The sequence below is a fragment of the Schistocerca gregaria genome, chromosome 1 (genome assembly GCF_023897955.1).
Source record: "Schistocerca gregaria isolate iqSchGreg1 chromosome 1, iqSchGreg1.2, whole genome shotgun sequence".
In the NCBI taxonomy this organism is placed as follows: domain Eukaryota; kingdom Metazoa; phylum Arthropoda; class Insecta; order Orthoptera; family Acrididae; genus Schistocerca; species Schistocerca gregaria.
In genome coordinates, this window is record NC_064920.1 from 281,774,501 (window position 1) to 281,794,096 (window position 19,596).

The 19,596-nt window shown below is 37.8% G+C and overlaps 1 protein-coding gene across 1 annotated transcript in view; it reads right to left on the reverse strand.

Moving 5' to 3' along the window:
- The window catches only part of LOC126341185 (small subunit processome component 20 homolog), a 219,754-nt gene that overhangs the window by 104,195 nt on the left and 95,963 nt on the right, over positions 1-19,596 (reverse strand). The window contains exons 18-23 of the mRNA XM_050001756.1: positions 16,040-16,322; positions 13,167-13,458; positions 11,254-11,451; positions 9,334-9,467; positions 9,099-9,237; positions 8,710-9,025 (exon numbers count right to left, since the gene is read on the reverse strand). Of these exons, the coding sequence (XP_049857713.1) occupies positions 8,710-9,025; positions 9,099-9,237; positions 9,334-9,467; positions 11,254-11,451; positions 13,167-13,458; positions 16,040-16,322 (1,362 nt within the window). The remainder of the gene's footprint in view (positions 1-8,709; positions 9,026-9,098; positions 9,238-9,333; positions 9,468-11,253; positions 11,452-13,166; positions 13,459-16,039; positions 16,323-19,596) is intronic.

Here is a 19,596-nt window from a genome sequence, read left to right on the forward strand (position 1 = left end):
AAGTTTTTTCTTTCAAGAATACGAACTTGGCAGCCCCTGAAATTGCCACCTGGGAGAGATACACCGGTTTCCAGTTGTAGAAGTGGAGTATCCGCCTCAGATCACAGTAATGTTCCATCAGCAATCATAAAAAGAATACATGAACTGTGAAACAACATGGAAAGACAAAAAATGTAATGATTGTAAAGCATTGTTGGCCGGGATGTCCCATGCGGGGGAGTTCGGCCATCGTATTGCAAGTCCCTTTTAGTTAACCCCAATTTGGCGACTTGCAAGTCAATGAAGATGAAATGATGATGATAGATACACAACAGCCAGTCATCTCGAGGCAGAGAAAATCCCTAACCCTGACGAGAATCGAACCTGGGGCCCCGTGCACGGGAAGCGAGAACGCTATCTCAAGACCACAAGCTGCAGACATGTCTTTTCATTACTCATTACATCCAAAAATGAAAAGACAAAACGATGGTAACAGTTCCTAAAACTCCTAAATTATAGATTCATTCCATGGGACATATGAACAACAGATTACACCCAAATATCCTGCCAGTGGCTCTGTGCAGCTTAATTTATGGGCATGTACTCTTTCTGGTGGCCATCAAAAGAACATTACAGTGACCTGGCTATGTACACTATTTGTAAACTGCAATGAATTGTTTACATTCAAAATGGAGCTATAACACTCTGAAACTGGTCTGCATAATAAGCATGTTTAGTATAGGTCTGAAGAATTTTTTTTCCTTATGAAATGGAAGACTGCAACTGTAGGTCCAGTGCATTTCACCATAATGGGAAAAACCCTCAGGAGAAAGACAGACAAGCTTTTTCTGAAGCCCAAAATTCTTCAAGGTCCTAATTAAACTGTTGCTAATGATGATGTTTTCCTTCTGAAGGTCTACCAGAAATTTGTGTACAGTTTACTCCCAATTATTCAGGGTAATGTGGGGGAGAAGGTGCACAAATAATTGAGATATCTTCAAACATGTATTCTTTGTTCGATAAATTATCCAAATTCCATGCACAGATATTGTAAGCCTGTTTATTTCTAAGAATAGTCTGTGTTGTTGGTCTGCTTCTGAGAGGAGATGACTTTTTTTTGCACGGCATTTCAAATTTTTGTTGCAAAAATAATGCTGTCATATTGAAACCCTCCCTGGCCCATATCATCTAGAAGAGTATAAACACACTACAATGTGGTACAATGACTGACAGAGTCACTGCCTTCTTCCCCACTTTCACAATCATTTTCCTCTTCTCAGTTTTATTGTGAAGCAGCAGTCCCAATTCTGGCATGACATTTATACTGGAACTGGGTTCACATGCAATCTTTCACCATTCATTCAAGTTTTCTTCACTGACATCTTCAAAACCATTTAAATCCATTGCCATATTAATTATTTGTGCAGCTGTTATTTCTTCATCTCTGAAACCTTGAAAATCACTTTCTTCTATAGCTGAAAGAATTTTCCTCCATGATTGAACTAGTGTATGTGGCTTGAGTTCCTGCCTGGCATCAGAAATCCTGTGCATGACACATAGAATAGTCAACTTCTTCTGGAATGCCACCAAATTCTCTTCAACCAGTAATGTTCTCAGTAGACCAGTCCAGTAATACCGTTTTACTGATATGATTATGCCTTGGCCATTGACTGTATAATGGCAGTCACATTACGAGGTAAAAACTTAGTTACAATGAGATCATCATCAGATAAGATAACTCTCTCATCAAGATGTGAAGGGGTGTTACCAAGCAATAGAAAAGCCTTCTATAGCAATTCTTTCTCTTCTAGATATCACCAAACTTGTGTACAAAATGTGTACGGAACTAATTTTTGAAAACTTCTCTATCTATACATGCTCCTTTATCCATACATGCTCCTTTTCAGCCGTAATAATGCACAGGGAGATCGTTAGCTGTTATATCGTCCAGTGTTCGGGTTGTCTCTGATTTTCAATCATTAGTAGTTTTACATTGTGGTTCCCAAGCAATAGAAAAGCCTTCTACAGCAATTCTTTCTCTTCTAGATATCACCAAACTTGTGTACAAAATGTGTACGGAACTAATTTTTGAAAACTTCTCTATCTATACATGCTCCTTTATCCATACATGCTCCTTTTCAGCCGTAATAATGCACAGGGAGATCGTTAGCTGTTATATCGTCCAGTGTTTGGGTTGTCTCTGATTTTCAATCATTAGTAGTTTTACATTGTGGTTCCCAGAAGCATTAGTGGTGCACAAAATTGTAATATATTCTTTAGACAAGTCATGTCCAAGGAGCATAAATTTCCCTCTTAAAAGCAGGAGTTCTGGTTGATAGACATATCCACAACAGACCACTTTTGTCTGAATTTATAAATTTGGTTTCCACAATTCTTCCTGGAAGGAATCAACTGCTGCAATATTTGAAGTAAGTCGCTCTCTTTGCATAGTAAGTTCACAAATCCTGTAACGCTGTTTGAATTCATTTAGCTATCTGGATGAGGCATTAAATTCTCTCTCAAACACTAGAGCTCTATGAAAAAAATTAGCTGTTTCAGCTACCATTGCTTTTGAAACAAGACCTTCTGCTTGTTTTTGGATACACCACTGCAAAAGAGCAGTTGTTCTAGTTATGCACCATCTGCATGAAGAGATCTACATTTGGTCAAATAGATACTGCAAAAGAGCAATATTTAATTGATCAAATGTAGATCTCTTCATGCTTTTTTGTGCTGATGGTCCATAACTAGAATCAAGTTTCCTGACAGAACCTCGCATTTTCGGCTTATTCTTTTTAATGACCCGATCAGTCTGGATTCCAAAACCATACTGAGTACTTAGTTTCGCAGCCATTTCCCTCTTCTGAAATCTTTCAATTAATTCTAATTTTTGTATTAATGTCAATCCACGTTCCTTTCATTTATAGTCATCTCTTTTACAAATATCTTTTAACTCGCTTCATACACACATGCCGATTAACACAAGAAAACTTAACCTGTTTTCAATTTACATGGAATAGGCTGGCCAATAACAATGGAAATAGTGCTCTGTTGTCAAGTGGCTGTCACTTAAAATAATGGAAATGGCACTTATTGTCATGCAACGGGTAGTTAATTGTGGTCTCCTAGAGAAAAATATTGCACACCTTCTTTTTAATTTTTAAATTCGAGTATAACCTGCAAACTAGCTAAGCTGCACGTGAATAATTGGGAGGACACTGAACTTGCAGATTATATTCATATCCTCCAATTATTTCTGCTACAAGGGGTTCAGTTGGTCTAGACGGAATTCTGAGAATATCCTGTGGCAAATGTGACAAGAATAGAGACACATGTGTGTTAAATACGCTATTTTCACATTCTTGTGTATGGGACAGTTCACTGTTACTTTATATTCATGCTGTAATATTAATTTTACACAAACTCTTTGCTTTTATAAATTTGTAATATTTGTTCTACATAAACTCTTTGATTGATTTTATAAATTTGCAAAGATAGGCTTTCCTCTTCAGCACCACAGATCTCTGCCAGAATTCCATAAATACAGAGTTTGAATTTCTTTAAAGAGGATCAAATACTATTTCTGAAGACTAGAAGACTGAAATGGGCTGTACTTGTATGAAGAATGACATATCAATGGTGGCTCAAAATAGCAATGGATATGGTTTCATCAGGGAAGAGACCAGTAGACAGACTTAGGTAAGGAAGGAGAAAGACAGTGGCCATGTTCAGACAAGAGAATGGCAAGATCATTAAGGATAGGCCAGAAACTTGGATGGGGCAACGATGGGTAAGGAAATCAACCCAGTCCTTTTCAAAGGAGCGATCCCAGTATTTCCCATAAAGGAAAGCCTAAATCTGGTTGGCCATTCAGGGGTTCGAACCGGAGTCTAGTGTCTAAGCATTGTGCCACCTCACTCTGAGACTGGAGAAGAAAACTGAGTTGAGGGTGAGGGTAAGGGTAAGGGTAAGGGTAAGGGTAAGGGTAAGGGTAAGGGATGGGGACTAGTGAAGGTCTAGGTCATGGGGATTGCGAGAATGGAGGATATGCTGGAGAGACAGTTAAAACCAAGATAGTTTGGGTACCCTTCGCATTTCCAGATTTGGTATTCTAAAGAGAAACAATCAGAAGTTAGAAAATTGTTCCAAAGGATTGGAATGGAGGTGGTGGACTTGCTAACAGGACACTGAGTTGGAGTTTCATGGTAACAAGATCATGCACATGGAAGATGTCTGTGTACAGGGATTTGCCATTCATTGTGAAAAGCAAAAATTCTGTTTGTTATGGGAATTGAACTGTGAAAAGGCACTATCAGGAATTATCACTGTCTTAGATGTAAAAAGAGAGACTAGATAATTGGCTGAAGGTCCATGTTGACAGTTTTCTACAGAAGTACTGTTACCAGCCACAATGGAATGACTAGGTGGGAGACAAGTGGATATGGGTTTGCAGAGCTCAAGGAGTAGGCAAAAGGTAGGTCTCTAACGGACTGCCAGAAATGAAGAGGAAGACAGAATCAGGAAACAAGTTTTGGAATGGGCCTAATGTTTTGAGAAGCTGAAGAAGGTAATGTTGGACTTCTGTAAGTGGTCCAAATGATAATGTTTATAACTAGTGGTGGCAGAAATATGGTAATGACTCTCAGCTAAATACTCACTGTGATTTGTGAACATGGTGGTAGATCCCTTCCCAGCAGTAAGAACCATGCCAAGAGTGGTCTAAGGGCAACGAACAGCTATTTGCTCCATAGCTCTGATTTTGGATTCGGCGGGAAGAGTTTTGAGGAAGAAAGGTAAAGTGGAACTGGAGATGAGGTGTTACTGGAAGGTTATGAAAGACTGCTGGGTTGAAGTGGTTACAGATCACAATTGGCACTCTTTAACAAAAGGCTCTACCTTTCAGCTGTCTATAGTCAGTTTGGAGGATGGCAAAGAAATGCTTCCACTAAAGTAAACAAGTAAACAAAACCACACCCTTTTTTCACTACTGCAACATGATTAAACTTAGGTCTGGGGTCACAGGCAAGATGTTTTTGTGCACTGAGGCTCCTTCAGGAGTCAAGTTAAGAAAGATAGGCTGCCAACTGTGTTGAGAGTCTGCAGAATGTGCTTAGAGGCAGTTTGATTTATGGAGGTTGTACAAAATTTTTTGTATGTTGTAGGTAACTCAATATGGCAGGTTCTGGGTTTAAAAGAAATTGAAGGATACTTTGATGAGAGTCTTCAATGTACAAAGGTACTTCCAAGTAGAAATAAGACATTAAGTAACTGAGATAGTTTCCTTAGATGCACCTGGGTACATTGTTCAGGGTAACAGAAATATAATGTAGGAAATTATTTTCACAGTATAAATGATCTCAGATAGGATGGTGTGATTATGCAAGACCGGAGGAAGCAGAAAAGGTAAAAGTCTTTATGAAAGGACATGTGTTAACCATAAATACTGGTGTTAATGGTAAGTCAGTTGTAAGGGACACCAAATATTAGTCAGGCTTTCATGAATACAGAACTGGATTTTTATGATAGCGTCACGAAGTTTTCTGAATGGCTGAATGAGCAACTTCATGGTTGGATTTGCAGTAATAAAATGCAGCAAAGAGGATAACAAATGAAAATTCAACAATGAAAACAGTTTTAATAAGAATTAACTATAACAACAATAGGTAGAGAAAGTGTTTACGTTGTTAATATGGTAAAGGTGACCAAAAAGGAGAGATCAAAGACTTGTCTGAAACGTGCACTCGAAAAGCAATCATATAGAAACATACACAGTTGAGTAGTTGTCTTTCACACAGTGATATGAAGTATAAAGTAAAATAAAAATAAATGAAAGGAACAAGAAAGAAATCTTAGTGATGAAATGTGGCTGTAAGAACAGGGGGATGAAATATGGGAGCTGCTGGAGTAACTGTTACACTAGGGGACATTCAAACTGTGCAACACTGGCTCATAAGAAGATGTGGGGGATGAAGGTAAGGTAGAGGTGATAAAAGTAAGGAATTAAGAAATTAAGAAGGTACAAAAAACGCATGATTTGGGTCTACATAAGAAAAGAAAGACTTTTACTTCTGACGTGCCAACACATCATTTGTGTTATATGTTGTACATCTGGAGATTTAATAGAAAGATATTGTGTGTATCTCCTACAAGATGTTTATAGTAACCTCTACGAAGATCTGATGATGGTAACATAGTTTTACCAAAACCGGTCATCCACAATACAGTGCTTTATGTGATCTTGGCTACGAAATCTGTCTTCTCCTGAGAAAGACAGTACTAAATGAATACTTCTACATCTACATCCATACTCTGTGAACCACTGTGAAATGCACAGCAGAGGGTACAGGGAACATCCCACTGCACCAATTATTAGGGCTTTCCCCTATTCCATTCATGTGTGGAGTGCAGGAAAAAAAAAATTGTTTAAAGCTCCCCGTGTGTGCTGTAATTAATCTAATCTTATCCTCATGATCCCTATGGAAGTGATATGTAGGGCCTGTAGTATATTAGTATATTCCTAGAATAATTATTTAATGCCAGTTCTTGAAACTTTGTCAGTAGAATTTTTGGGGATGGTTTCCACCTTTCTTCACGAGTCTGTCAGTTTACTTCTTTCAACATCTCAGTGACACTAACCCACGAGTTTAACAGACCTGTGACCATTCATGCTCCCTTGTCTGTATATGTTCAATACCTCCCGCTAGTCCTATTTGGTACAGGTCCCACACACTTAAGTAATATTCTAGGATTGGTCACACAAGTGATTTGTAAGCAATCTCTTTGTCGACTGATTGTATTTCTGTAGTATTCAATCAACAAATCAAAGCCTGCTACCTCTCTTACCCATGACTGAGCCTATTTGATTGTTACACTTCATATCCAAACTAAATGTTGCAACAAAGTATTTGTATGGGTTTACAGATTCCAGCTATGACTAACTAACCACAATTCCACATTTTTGAACATTTCAAGAAATTTGTAAATCACTGCACCACTTTGAAATCTTATCAAGGTCTCACTGAATATTTGTAAAGATTTGTTTAAACTGTACTTCATTGTAGATAACTGTATCATCTGCAAAAAGTCTGAGGTTACTATTAACATTGCCTGCAAGATCATTAACATCCAGCATGAACAGCAAGGGACCCAACACACTGCCTCGGGTATACCCAAAACTACTTCTACACCTGTTAATGACTATCCATTCAAGATGATACTCTGTGGCCTCCTACCAAGAAATCCTCAATCCCATCACATATTTTGTCTGATACCCTATAACACTGTACTTTTGATAATACGCAAAGGAGTGGTACTGAGCCAAAGGCTTTTCAGAAGTCAAGAAATACTGCATCTACCTGATTGCCCTGGCTTTTAGGATGTCATGTCAGAAAAGTGTGAGTTGGATTTCACACATTTTGTGAAACCATAATGGTTGGCATGGATGAGGTCATTACGTTTGAGCTCAGAATACCTTCAAGGATTCTACAAGAAGTGGATGGATGCAAGATTGGAAGAGAGCAAAATTGGCAAGATATTTCAATAACACAAATATCTTTATGTTGTTACATGTTAATGTGCTGCGAATCACTCTGTTACAGGTGAGTAGTTCCTGTTCTTGCCCTTGATCTTGCCACAGTGGTAACAGCAGATCCTGTCAGATTAATGAAGTAGGTGCTGTCGGGCTCCGCTAGCACTTGGTTGGGTGACTGTCCAGGTTTGCCGAGCACTGCTGGCAAGCGGGGTGAATTCAGCCCTTGTGAGGCCAACTGAGGAGCTACTTGATCAACAAGTTGCAGTTCTGGTCTCTCAAAAACTGGCAATGGCTGGGAGAGAGAAGCGCTGACCACTCGTCCCTCCACATTCGCATCCAGTGATGCCTATTGGCTGAGGATGACATGGTGGTCAGTCGGTACTTTTGGGTCTTTTGAGGGCTGTTTAGACGGAGTTTATAGAGTTTATTTTAGAGTTCCCTTTCTTCACTTTTGTTTGTTGTTCTTTTTATTGACAGGATACAAATGGCAAACAATTTCTTCATCAGCTCTACAGAATACGCATTGAAAATAAAATCTGCCCCTACGTAATTGTGGCAAACTACTGTTGGTGGATGGAATTCCAGTATCTCTGTTGGTAAACTGCCATGTGTAGTTCCACGTAACTTAGCTTGCACCATATTCAGCCATCAATTCATACTTTTTAATCCTCCAGATTGTACGGATTAGCAGTCACCACGATTATGTACACTTCTTAGATCTCCCTCCACTCACATGCACAACAGTAAATCTCAACTGTTTAATATATTCACAGAAGTTGAAACTACTGCTTCAGTTGTAAATTTATTTTACTATTATGACCAGTTTTGGGCTCTCATAAGCCCCTCCTCAGGTGTCACAACTGTGCTGTGACCCCCTAGCAAACTGCACCTAGTACATGTCCACCACAGCGCTCGGGGTCCACAGCACAGTTGCGACAACTGAGGATGGGCTTATGAGAACCCGAAACCGGTTGTGATAGTAAAAGAAATTTACAACTGAAGTGGTATTTTCAACCTCTGGTATAATGCTCAGTTGCGCATATTCTTGCAACAGGATTGTTCGTTCACAGAAATAGTTGTGTACAGTGGCACCAATTTATAACTTACACATGATGAGACATGAAGGGAACAGCAGTCTATAAAACTATATTTTATTAAAATTTTCTGTTTTAAGCTAAAAACTAATATTTAAACACAACCTGCATCGGATGACTGGTGTTCCGAATGAATAACACTGTCTTTCTCAGCCTCCTCATGACCTGCCGTTAGCATTATTTTGTCCTTTTCATCACTTGCTCCACCTTCTGCTGCATTTTCAAGGCTGCTCATTTTCACATCATTTTCTGCATTGTTCACAGCTCTGTCAAGATTAAAATGGAAAGCATCCAGAATTGCTATGATGATTCGCACCAGCTGTCTTTGGAATTCAGCAGATACACGCATCTTTCCAAGATAAAACCTAAGTACAGTCTCATACTGGTGCCAAGGAAGAAGACGACAAACCATACCAACTGCCTGAAATGCAAAGTATCATTAGAGAAAATATTCACACAAACATAGAATCAAAAGTATTCTGCAAATCAAGTACCTGAATTGCAGCATCAACAAGACTATTTTTGTTGGCAAACTTTTCTGAACAAAGGAAAAGTGATGCACATGGAAGAATAAAATGAGTCAATGTCCGAGGAGTTGGTGGTTTTACAAGGCCTTTTGCCACCTCACAGAACCTGAAATAAAGCAGATAAAAGGCAGATATTTACAATATTTGCAAAATACTGAATGCTACCTGCTAACACTGCACAGTGCAGAAAGTAATCACTTACTTCAGTAAAGCTCTTGCTTTCCTGTGACTCTGCAAATGAACTATATTTTCAAAGAAGTCCACTTCTGGATCTGTCTTGCTGCTTAGCTTGGAGAGATCTCGTAAAACTGGATGTAATTCTTCACACTGCCTAGCCTACAATTAATTACAACACTTAGTATGGCTGAGGCGGTAATTGTTTTTTGAACCAGCATTCAAATGGGGAACAAAATTTTCTATTCTATTGTAATGTTATATAATCCTGGCTGAACATAGAAAACAATAATTCAAGTTGCTTCTATGAGGCTTCTTGTTCTTTAAAATAGGTCCAGTTCCAAGTCTAAGTACAATATACAGAATCCTTTCTGGTAATGCATAACACAAATCCTGCTTCTGAGAGATTAATTTTTGAAGAGGGCATGGAAAATTTATGTTATGAAACTGATCTTTGTGCCACACTTCTCAGAAATTAATAAAAGATTCCAAAATTCTGAGAGGAATACAAAGAAAAAAAGTAAAGATAATCTCTCTCCATATAGTGGACACAGTGAGTGTAAAGAGGCATATAAATGTGAACTGGAATATTGTAATGAGTAGAGTAAAATAGGAGATGGGAGGGGGAGTGCAGTACTGTCTTTGCTCACTATTCAACTGACAATTGTGTTTTCTGTGAACGAATGGACAACATAGGGTGCACCGAGTGTGATTTGTATTTGAGTGCTTCCCAGCCGAACCTACAAAGTGTTCTCCTGCACTGAGAAGAGAGTTATTTAAAAAACTTCCGAAGTACTGTACTGGTCACCTCTAGAAGTGCTTTGTTTTGTATATTTCCAGAAAAGTCATAGAGTATTGCTTTCCGTGATTTATTTGTACATAACCTAAACAATGGTTTCTCATAATACAGCAGATGGGCTGAGTAGCAGATACGCACTTAAACAAAACTTGAAAATGGTGATTCAGGCATAAATTTCCAGCTGTACATTGGCAAATCACATATTCTTCGTGGGGCACAAAAAGATTTAAATAATCTCACAGCTGTGAAATAGTATCAAGCATGTTTTTGCTAACTTACAATGCACTCCATAAGATCCTAAAAATACATATAGTTTCAATTTTGCACACGTTTGTTCTTTTAAAATATATGGTTGATTTATTTTTGAGGACATTTCCTATATTAAAGTGTGTATTTGCAGAATTTTAGTGCATAAGCCTGGCATTTTCAACCTATATGAACGCATATTTTGAATGTTTTAATGTGTACCTTAAAGCCCTCTAATAATGAGATTTAAATAATCTGAAAAAAATTAAATATCAAATAATTGTCTCATTAATCTACATTTGATGTTACAGTACAGAATGCAGATTACTACTTAGAAGTATTTTCATTATTGAGGAAATGCAGGGAAACTCAACAGCCTGATTAATTTAGTGTAGCTACTCTGCCAATGGTGCATAATTTTCCATAAATCATAAATGACCTGCCCCACTGAACTTTATATAGTTCCAGTATGTCATTGTGCGTCTTCCAGTCTCTCTCTTAGTACTAGTGAGTGGACACAGGTAGGAAATATCTGTGATTACACAAAGATCACAGGCAACCATTTAAGCAGCAGAAAGGCACTTTGTAATATGTTGCGACTAACAGATTTCAATCAATAGTTCTCAGAATAGGCATTCTTCATAGGTATATTAATTAGAAACAATTCTTTATGTCAATTACTAGAAATGTAGGTCATGATTGGAAATTAAAGGGAACTAACAGTTTTGCAGAAATCATTAATAATAAAGGAATTAGGCTGTATCCTAACTTATGCGAGTTAACCAATATAGAAGGAGAGAGGGGCTGGCACACTTACTAAGTTATGGGCATGTAAGGAATAAAATTTAATAAAAAAAGCAGGTAAGCTGATATAAACAGTTGACAAATAATAATTATATTTACCAATTCTCCAAGTAAGCATAATGATTCATGTCTAACTACTTCATTAAAATCTTTTATCCCCTGCCTAATCAAGTTTAGGAGGGTGTCACTGATGAGAAATTCTCTTTCAGCAGAGATGTCTGAATGTTTATGACACATAACAGGTGCCAAATTTCGTAGGCAGTATCCAGCACTATCTCTAAGAGACATGTCCTTTTCCTGCAACAAAAAGAAAGTAATTGATAAAGAACAAAGAAGCACAGCCACTGTGAATAAGAATTGAATAGTTTTAATGAAATGTGTTACTGATACAGCACTGCATTAAGATTTTTGGTTATCAGTATATTTTAAAATTGCTCTCTTCCTAAGCCCTCTAATTTCTGTTTTGTTTATTGATCTTATAGGAAGTAAAGCATATGACACATGGTATCATCATGGGGAAATGCAAAAACCTAACGTAAAGTAACTCAAAGAACTGAAGAGGAGTTTTTTTAATTGCAGTAGTGCATTTGTTCATTCATTCATACTCTGTGTTACATAAACCTTATCAGGACGGGGGGCCTTTACGGGTATTGTATGAGGTAACCACTGCACATTACTGTAAGCCTTCCCTGCAGACCAAAATCTTTGCAGTCTTTCTCTGGTAGCCTCTCTTCTTCCCTCTGTTCATTTGCAGTTCTCTTTTCGTTTATCATGGAAATCTATAAATTTGCCTAGGCCTGGTCTGAGATGTCTCTTCAGTTTAATCCAACCTGTTCATGATCCCTTCTCTCATACATGAACCAATTGTCAGAAGTCTTAGGGATTCTGTGAAGTATCTTGAAAATGTTTTGTCAGTCCCTTCTCATTCATCCTCAACAAAGGCCTTCTTCTAACCGATTCTCTGAATCTTCCTTTTTCCTTCTGCAGTTCTTCCTTTTCATAATCTATACTGTCCATCTACAATCTTTGGAACCATTACATTATTAATTATGGGAATTACTTACTAGCACATTATAAATGCAAGTGTATTAGCAGGAAAGCAGTGCATTACAAAAAAGTCATTACCCTTCCTCTTACATTACTTAGCTGCTGTTTTTACCAACTACTTCATACTAAGAATTTATACATCTCTACTGACTACAGAGAACATTATCAATTGTCAATATATATTCAAAGTTAAAACCTTTTTTTAATATGAACATTAGTGTTAACCTGAAGTTGTACCCTCTGAGTCTAAATATTATGATTAATTACAAGGATAGAACTTAAGTACTATTTTCTTTTCTTTTTTAATATCTAGAGATTTCCAATTTCCTGCCTAATGTCTGCTGACAACATGTTAAAACCTTTTGTACTGGACTGTAAAGCTGAATTCTGATTACTAGACAGGGATGCAAAAGCTACATTTAAATTATTTTCACTTCTAGTATTGTGGGTGCATTTCACAGTTACCCTAAATTCACTCATGCCATTGATCACAAATACCAAAAGGGGGTAAGTATACTGGCACATATTTGTAAAAATACCAACGTCCCTGAAGGCACATCTATGTATTCTTAAGTTATTGACTTTTTCTCAACATTCTCACTGCACATTTCTCTAGCATAACCACTTTTTTTTGTACACTGTTCCAGAAGATTACACCAAAGGACAGTATCAAGTAAAGGTTTGCAAAGTACATTAGCAATCACATTGACAGGTCAAGAATGTGCACAGCAGGCAGAGTTTAGTTTCTTGGTTAAATTAGCCATGTATTGGTGCTCAGGCAGTCAGGTATTTATGTTAGAATTTTCATGTTAATTACCCCAGTTTGTAGCACCATGAGAAGGGGAGAGGGAGAAGATAAAAAAAATTACTGCCCATACAAAGGTTGTTATAATTAGCTCATAAAAAATAACCTCTTATGGCTATCTGGGTACTCACTTTTTGTATTTACAAATTAATTAACTTACTGATTTTAAGATGTGGAAACAGTTGTGAATTATCATCACACCAAAGTCAAGGTTGAGTGTCCCTTCAGATAACATTTCTTTGACTCTTTTGAAACCATCAAGACGCCTGTTGAAATCTGGTTGATCAATCCATCTGGCATCCCATGCATTGATTTCCATTAAAAGTTTAGCATTAATAACCACATCACTTTTCTGTTCCTTTAAATCTCTTTCTGCAATAGCCATTACCAAATTACAGAGAAGTTTTCGTGGAGCGGTAGCAGAGACTGTACCAAATAATGGTGCTAATGACCTACAATATAAGCATGATCATTATGCTGTTAATCATGATACAAATAATTTTTAAAAACTCATATTTATTGGAAGAAACATTTCTTATTTTGCAGATAACTTTTTTGATTTTAAAACATCCACATTATATTAATATAATTTTAAGGTCCTTGATAATTTAAAATTAAAAGGCAAATCAAACATTTAGAATTTATATTTATTTTCTCTATACCGTAAACTTCATAATTTCAAGTGGATTAAACTGTTTCCTTTACATCACAAGCAAAGAGCAGATAATTACAGTACAAAGTGAGTTGGTGCAGAATATACCCAATGTTATAGTTTCAAAAGGTCAGGCTATTACACAATTTGAGCCTATAGTGACAATTTTCATATGAAATCTTTTTTTTCTCTTTCCTTTATTTTTTCCCTAAGAATACATGTATAAGCATACTGACAATGTGTTTACAAGTTCCTCTAACTTCATGAATAAGATATAACTGGAAGGAATAATGAAAATTATTTGATATATGTTAAGATCTTCACAGTGACGAAAACCTTAATTGGACAATATATTTTGGTGCTGCTCAAACAACTTTGTTCAGCAACTTCTGCACTTTCTATAAAATCTAACTTTGGAAACAAATAAATCATCATTATAACATAGTTAACTCCTGAATGTCTTATAGCATAATTTTAATGTGTAACTCATTAATTAGAAAGGAAGCCTTGATTGCACAAGAGTGAGCATTGAAAGTAGTATATTGTGTTCACACAATCATCTTGTGGACACTTTTCGGAAAACATTAGGCATTTTAACACTGCTGTTCTTCACAACTGCTACATTCACAAAACATATTCTTCATAAATAATGCATTACAATTTGAGAAAACTATTTTTGTCCTCAGCTAAAACACTATAAGGGGAAGAAAGACCTATCTCAATCATTACTAAAACTCTCTGTGGCTCCAAAAGACAATTACAAAAATCATTGAACATTTATCCACACAGCATAAAATTGTAAAATATGATTCCTGTCAGTCTCGGGTCATACTCTTGGGTGTTAAATATGCAAAAGCTAGTATTCAGTGGAAGGGGGCTTTATCCAGCCTGGAGCCAATGAGACAGTCTCTCTTTAATCCGTCTGAAGTGTTTTGTGGCCAGAGCCTTTTAGGCTGACTTAAGGAGTAGTGATTCTCCTGTGACAGGTGGTGTAGTACAGAACTTGTTAGGAATAAGGAGTGCTACTGGTGTGAGAAGGGAATGATCAGTGAGGATGCTAAAGCTGACTGTGTGATATGTTTAAAGATTTTTGCCAGCTGTCAGTAGCTCTCATGATTGAAGAGTAGGCAACCAGCCTTTCCAGATGGAAGAGGCAGTCATGTGCCCTCTGGAATAAAGATGTTTAACATTTCTGAAGTCAGTAGTTAGGGAACCTCGTTTAACAAGGTTATTTTCAAATACAAAAAAAGGATGTGTTGCTATTTGTAGGTTTTGAATTCTGATAGGTAATTTACCAGTTTTCTACACAAGCATTGAATTTCAATAAGTGAGCACTTCCTTGATAAGCAGAAGCTTCATGTCACATCATGGAGCCATTAGCTAACCAGAGGTGGGGTTTTAAAGAAGAAGGTGGACTTGGCGAGATCTAATTGAAGCCAATAAATTAATTTTGTTTTTGCAGAAGCAATAAGTATGGTATTTCTGAGTGGCTTTTGATGTATTTACTTTGAGCTATTATCCAGTAATGTGTAGTGCCTATAGGCAGAATTTGTCTTCTAGTACAGTAGTGGACTTCAGAACATTTCTGAACACAGTTATGTAGCTACAGGGCGTTAATCAGTGTGCTGCATTTTGGCCATGGCTGCGAGTATGAATTTGTACAAAATTACAGCCTCTCTGAGGTTAAGATTAAGAAATGTTTCAAAATGTCTAACAGACAGCAAAGCAAATTTTAAATCCACCATGAAATCATTTCTCTTGTACAACTCCTCCTATTCCACAAAAACAAATTTCAAATTAAAAAGCTGGAAGCATGTGAGTCTGTCTTTCTTTTACTTCTTTTTTTTAAAATTATCAGTTATTATATGAGTAGTATGAAAGACTAACATATTAATTGTTATTAATATTTAACCGGTGTGTCATTTAGTAACTTTTAAATAGCCAGCTTGTAGCCACACCCAAAAACAAAATAGGTACATGGCTAGTAAACTGACTTGGTCCACATTTACGGAAAAAGTAATTTTAAAAAGTCTATAGGAATCAACTTGCGATTATAAACGTTTATTGACAAAAATAATTTAAAAAAAATAATTAATAGTTTTTTACTTGAAAGTCTGCAAAATGTATTCCCTTGCGACGACAAGTGTGCAAGCACCAAATGCATGAATTTCATATTTCTGCAGGTTTATCATGAAATATAAGCTAATTTGCCACTTTGCTGCATATCAGTCGCAACTTAACTACTTCAGTCAAAAATGAATGAACATGTATATGCTTTACAAGTGATGAGTAGTGGGCAAAGCAAAGCCATCTCTCAGAGTCTCCAAGTCGATGTCATAAAGAGTACAAAGAAAAAATACAATCATCAACAAACAACAAACCTGAGGTATTTCAATGGGTATGCAATGTTCTTGACAAGATTAGTAATGGTTGTGAAAAGTTGAATCACAGTTTCTTCGGCTGCAGATGCTTTTCTGTTAAGTGTGGGTAATAACAGTTGCAGCAAGAGCTCACTTGTCGATGGGTCATGCACCAGCTCTGATACTCTTGCAAGCACTTCTAAATCACGGTGACCAAGGCCTGCTTTTGATGATGACAGCTTGCGCTTCAAATGTCCTAGTATTGCTGGAACATGTGGCAACAGCAGGCCACTCCCATAGTTCACTGTTAACAAAGCACAGTATTAACTTTAAAATGGATTTCATGTGTTGCTGTTTAAATTCATAATGTTACTTAAAACAATGCCCATACCAAACACATAGAAGCTTCTGTACAACTGTGTGTAAAGATTGACAAAGATGAAGGACAAAGTGCCTGCTGTTGTGTGTCAAATTAGGGACTTATGAATATAATAATGAAGAAACACTAAATTAATGACTTTTTTATGCATTCATCTAAAGATAAGTTGCTTAGCATTAGCTGAATACATGAGGGGTGGATCTAAATTTTCTGGGTGATTTCTAAAGCTCACTTCAATTCAAGTTTACCATAGGCATTCGATTGCATACTCCATCTGTTGGTAAACATATACTTTATTTTGTTGTTGTTGAATAACATTGTGATGGTACTGAATGATTGCAGTTGGTGTATGCTTGAATACACATGAAGAGACAGTGTTGTTGCAATTCAGTGGTCATTTAAATGGCAGGCTGGAAGTTGCGTTTCCTACCAACGATTTAAAAAGGTGTACAAATAATTTAGTCACAGGTTGCACTTGCCACCAAGAAAAAGAAAGATTTGAAATTCAAGTGTAATTTTGATAGTCAAGAAAGTGATGAAGGTTCTTACAGATCACAACAAAATCACTGTGCACAGCAAGTGGGCAGTTACAGCTACCTGCATCCCCAGAGATAAAGATTCCATTGAAGAACTGCCACTGGATCTCGTAAACCTAAAAATGATACATAAACTGCAAACCCAATTATACTGTGGGAGCGTGGGAGTAGCCAGTGATGCATGCTTCGTTTACTCCATTCCAGTGCAGCGGACATTAGATATAAGTTTTTACTCTTTGACTGTTAGTTCAGATAATTGTCTTTTTCTGAGTTGGAAAAATAAAGTATTTTATGCAAAGCTGTATGTGGGTTTAGTTTGTTGCCTACATAATTGGTGGTACTAGAAAAAATAAGAACTCTCACAACTTAATATTGTGGAGCAGTTTCACCAAATATGGAAGAAGCTAACAAAATTCTGCAAGCAACAAACTACGAGATATGACGGCTAAAGCAAGAGATTGGGCTTTTGGAGCTTGCAATGCTGCAGAATGATAGCAAAATGGAATTCACGAATTTGCAGACTCCAGTAGTAGCAGCCACACCACCAGCATACTCACATGCCGAAGATTTTTCATGCACGAACATGCTGTTGCTGTTGCTGTTGCTGTTGCAGTTCACAGCACCTCCATTCAGGCCTACACAACCAGATGTTTGGTTTGCAATTATAGAGAATATCTTTGAGTAACAACACATTACTGAAGACCACGAAAAATTCACTCTCGCAACAGTAACCTGAATCAGAGGGCAGCAACAATAGTCTCTGATATGATCATACATCTGCTGCTCCAACAATCGTACACCACACTTAAAATGGCATTGATCGCTTGCTGCATGAAATTACCTGAACAGCGAGTTTCCCAGGATATCCAATGAATAGTTACTGCATGTCTGGTGACAGCAGCTTCCTCATCAAATTCAACTGATGTTGATTGCATACGAAGCACAGTCTCTCAACAAGCAACTGCAAATAGCTGACAGAGCTTCCACTACTCTACAGTCGACACTTGTAGCATCCGTAGCAACGTCATCTGCCACCTCAGCAACGGAGCCAATGATGACGCATCGGTACGGTTAGAAGAGCTGAAGTTAAGCTATGCAGCCACAGGCTACAGACAAAAACCAGGCATCACTGAGGGGATCAGGAAACTGCAAGATGCGATGGAAAATATGGCTATTCGGCTGCATAAGTTGGAGCTGCACACGTCCACCAGGTCCACCAGTAACAAGAAGAGGTCACACTCTAAACAGGATCAAGCTCACACTGACAATTTTTACTGGTATCACTGACAATTCGGGCTCAAGCTACGAGATGCACAAAACCTTGTGGATACCCAAATGGCAAAGGCAGACTGCTCTAGGCGCCACGGGCTGCAGCACTCACAAACGGCACCATATACAAATGAGGATCTGGATGACAGTTGCAGGAGGCAACACGTACAGTCAAGGTAAGGCACTTGAAGGCTTCCTGTATGCTATACCTTAATGCCACTTTGCATCATCCTGGGAATATAAGCTAACAGCACACAGATTACAAAGGGTTGATAGACTCTCAGGCCTTAACTTCCTGATAGGCACCGGCTCGGAAGTGAGTACCTTGCCGACTACGAGCTGTGTTAAGAAGGACAAGTGGGAGCCTTTGAAACTGACAGCAGTTAACAATACAAGTATAAACACGTATGGTTATAAAGAACTCACGATAGATATTGGTTTATCTATTCATTACAAGTGGAATTTTGTAGTAGTAAATATTTTACAGCCGATCTTAGGCACAGAGTTCTTGTCTCATTTTGCACTCACAGTGGACTTGGCAAATAACTCTCTTACTACTGGAGTTGCGAAAGTATTCTCAGTACTGGATTGTCATAAGGCATACAATCAGATTACTATGGCTCCGGCTAACGTGGCAAAGACAGTGGTGATCACACCCTATAGGCTATCTGAATTTCTGTTTATGCCATTCGGACTCAAAAATGCGGCCCAATCCTGGCAAAAATTCATTGATGAAGTGCTCTATGGATTACCTTTTTGTTATGCATATCTGGATGATATTTTAGTATTCTCAAAGGATATGTAGCCACACGATAGGCATATTCAGGAGGTATGACAGAGGAGGCTCGATACATATGGAGTTGTGTTAAATAAACGCAAATGCATCAGGGGCAAGAGTCAGGTAACTTTTCTCAGCTATATAGTCTCAGCCAATAGTATATAGCCATTATCAGAGAAGATCGACATGTTGCGCAATACACAGGCACCGCTTACGAATGCACTGGATAGCAACAATACTACAGGTAAACGAAAGCTGCAATGGAAACCAGAAATGACCAAAGCTTTATGGTATGGTATGGTGGAGAGGTGGCACAGGATGTAGAAGGCAGCTCTCATGTGTCACCAGACAAGCTGGACAGAAGCATTACCATTGGTTCTCCTTGGATTATGGACCGCATACAAGATGGTCATCGGTGCCTCAGTGGCAGAATTGGTGTATGGGGAACCACTGAGAATCCCAGCAATTTTCTAACTGCTGCCTCATCACCAATGCCCATAAACCTCTCATCACTGATATGTGAAATCCGTGAATGTGTGGAGACAGTAAGAAAGTCTACGGTATCTAGACACGGTACGCGACCAGTTTTTTGTGCATAAGGCATTGGGAGATTGTA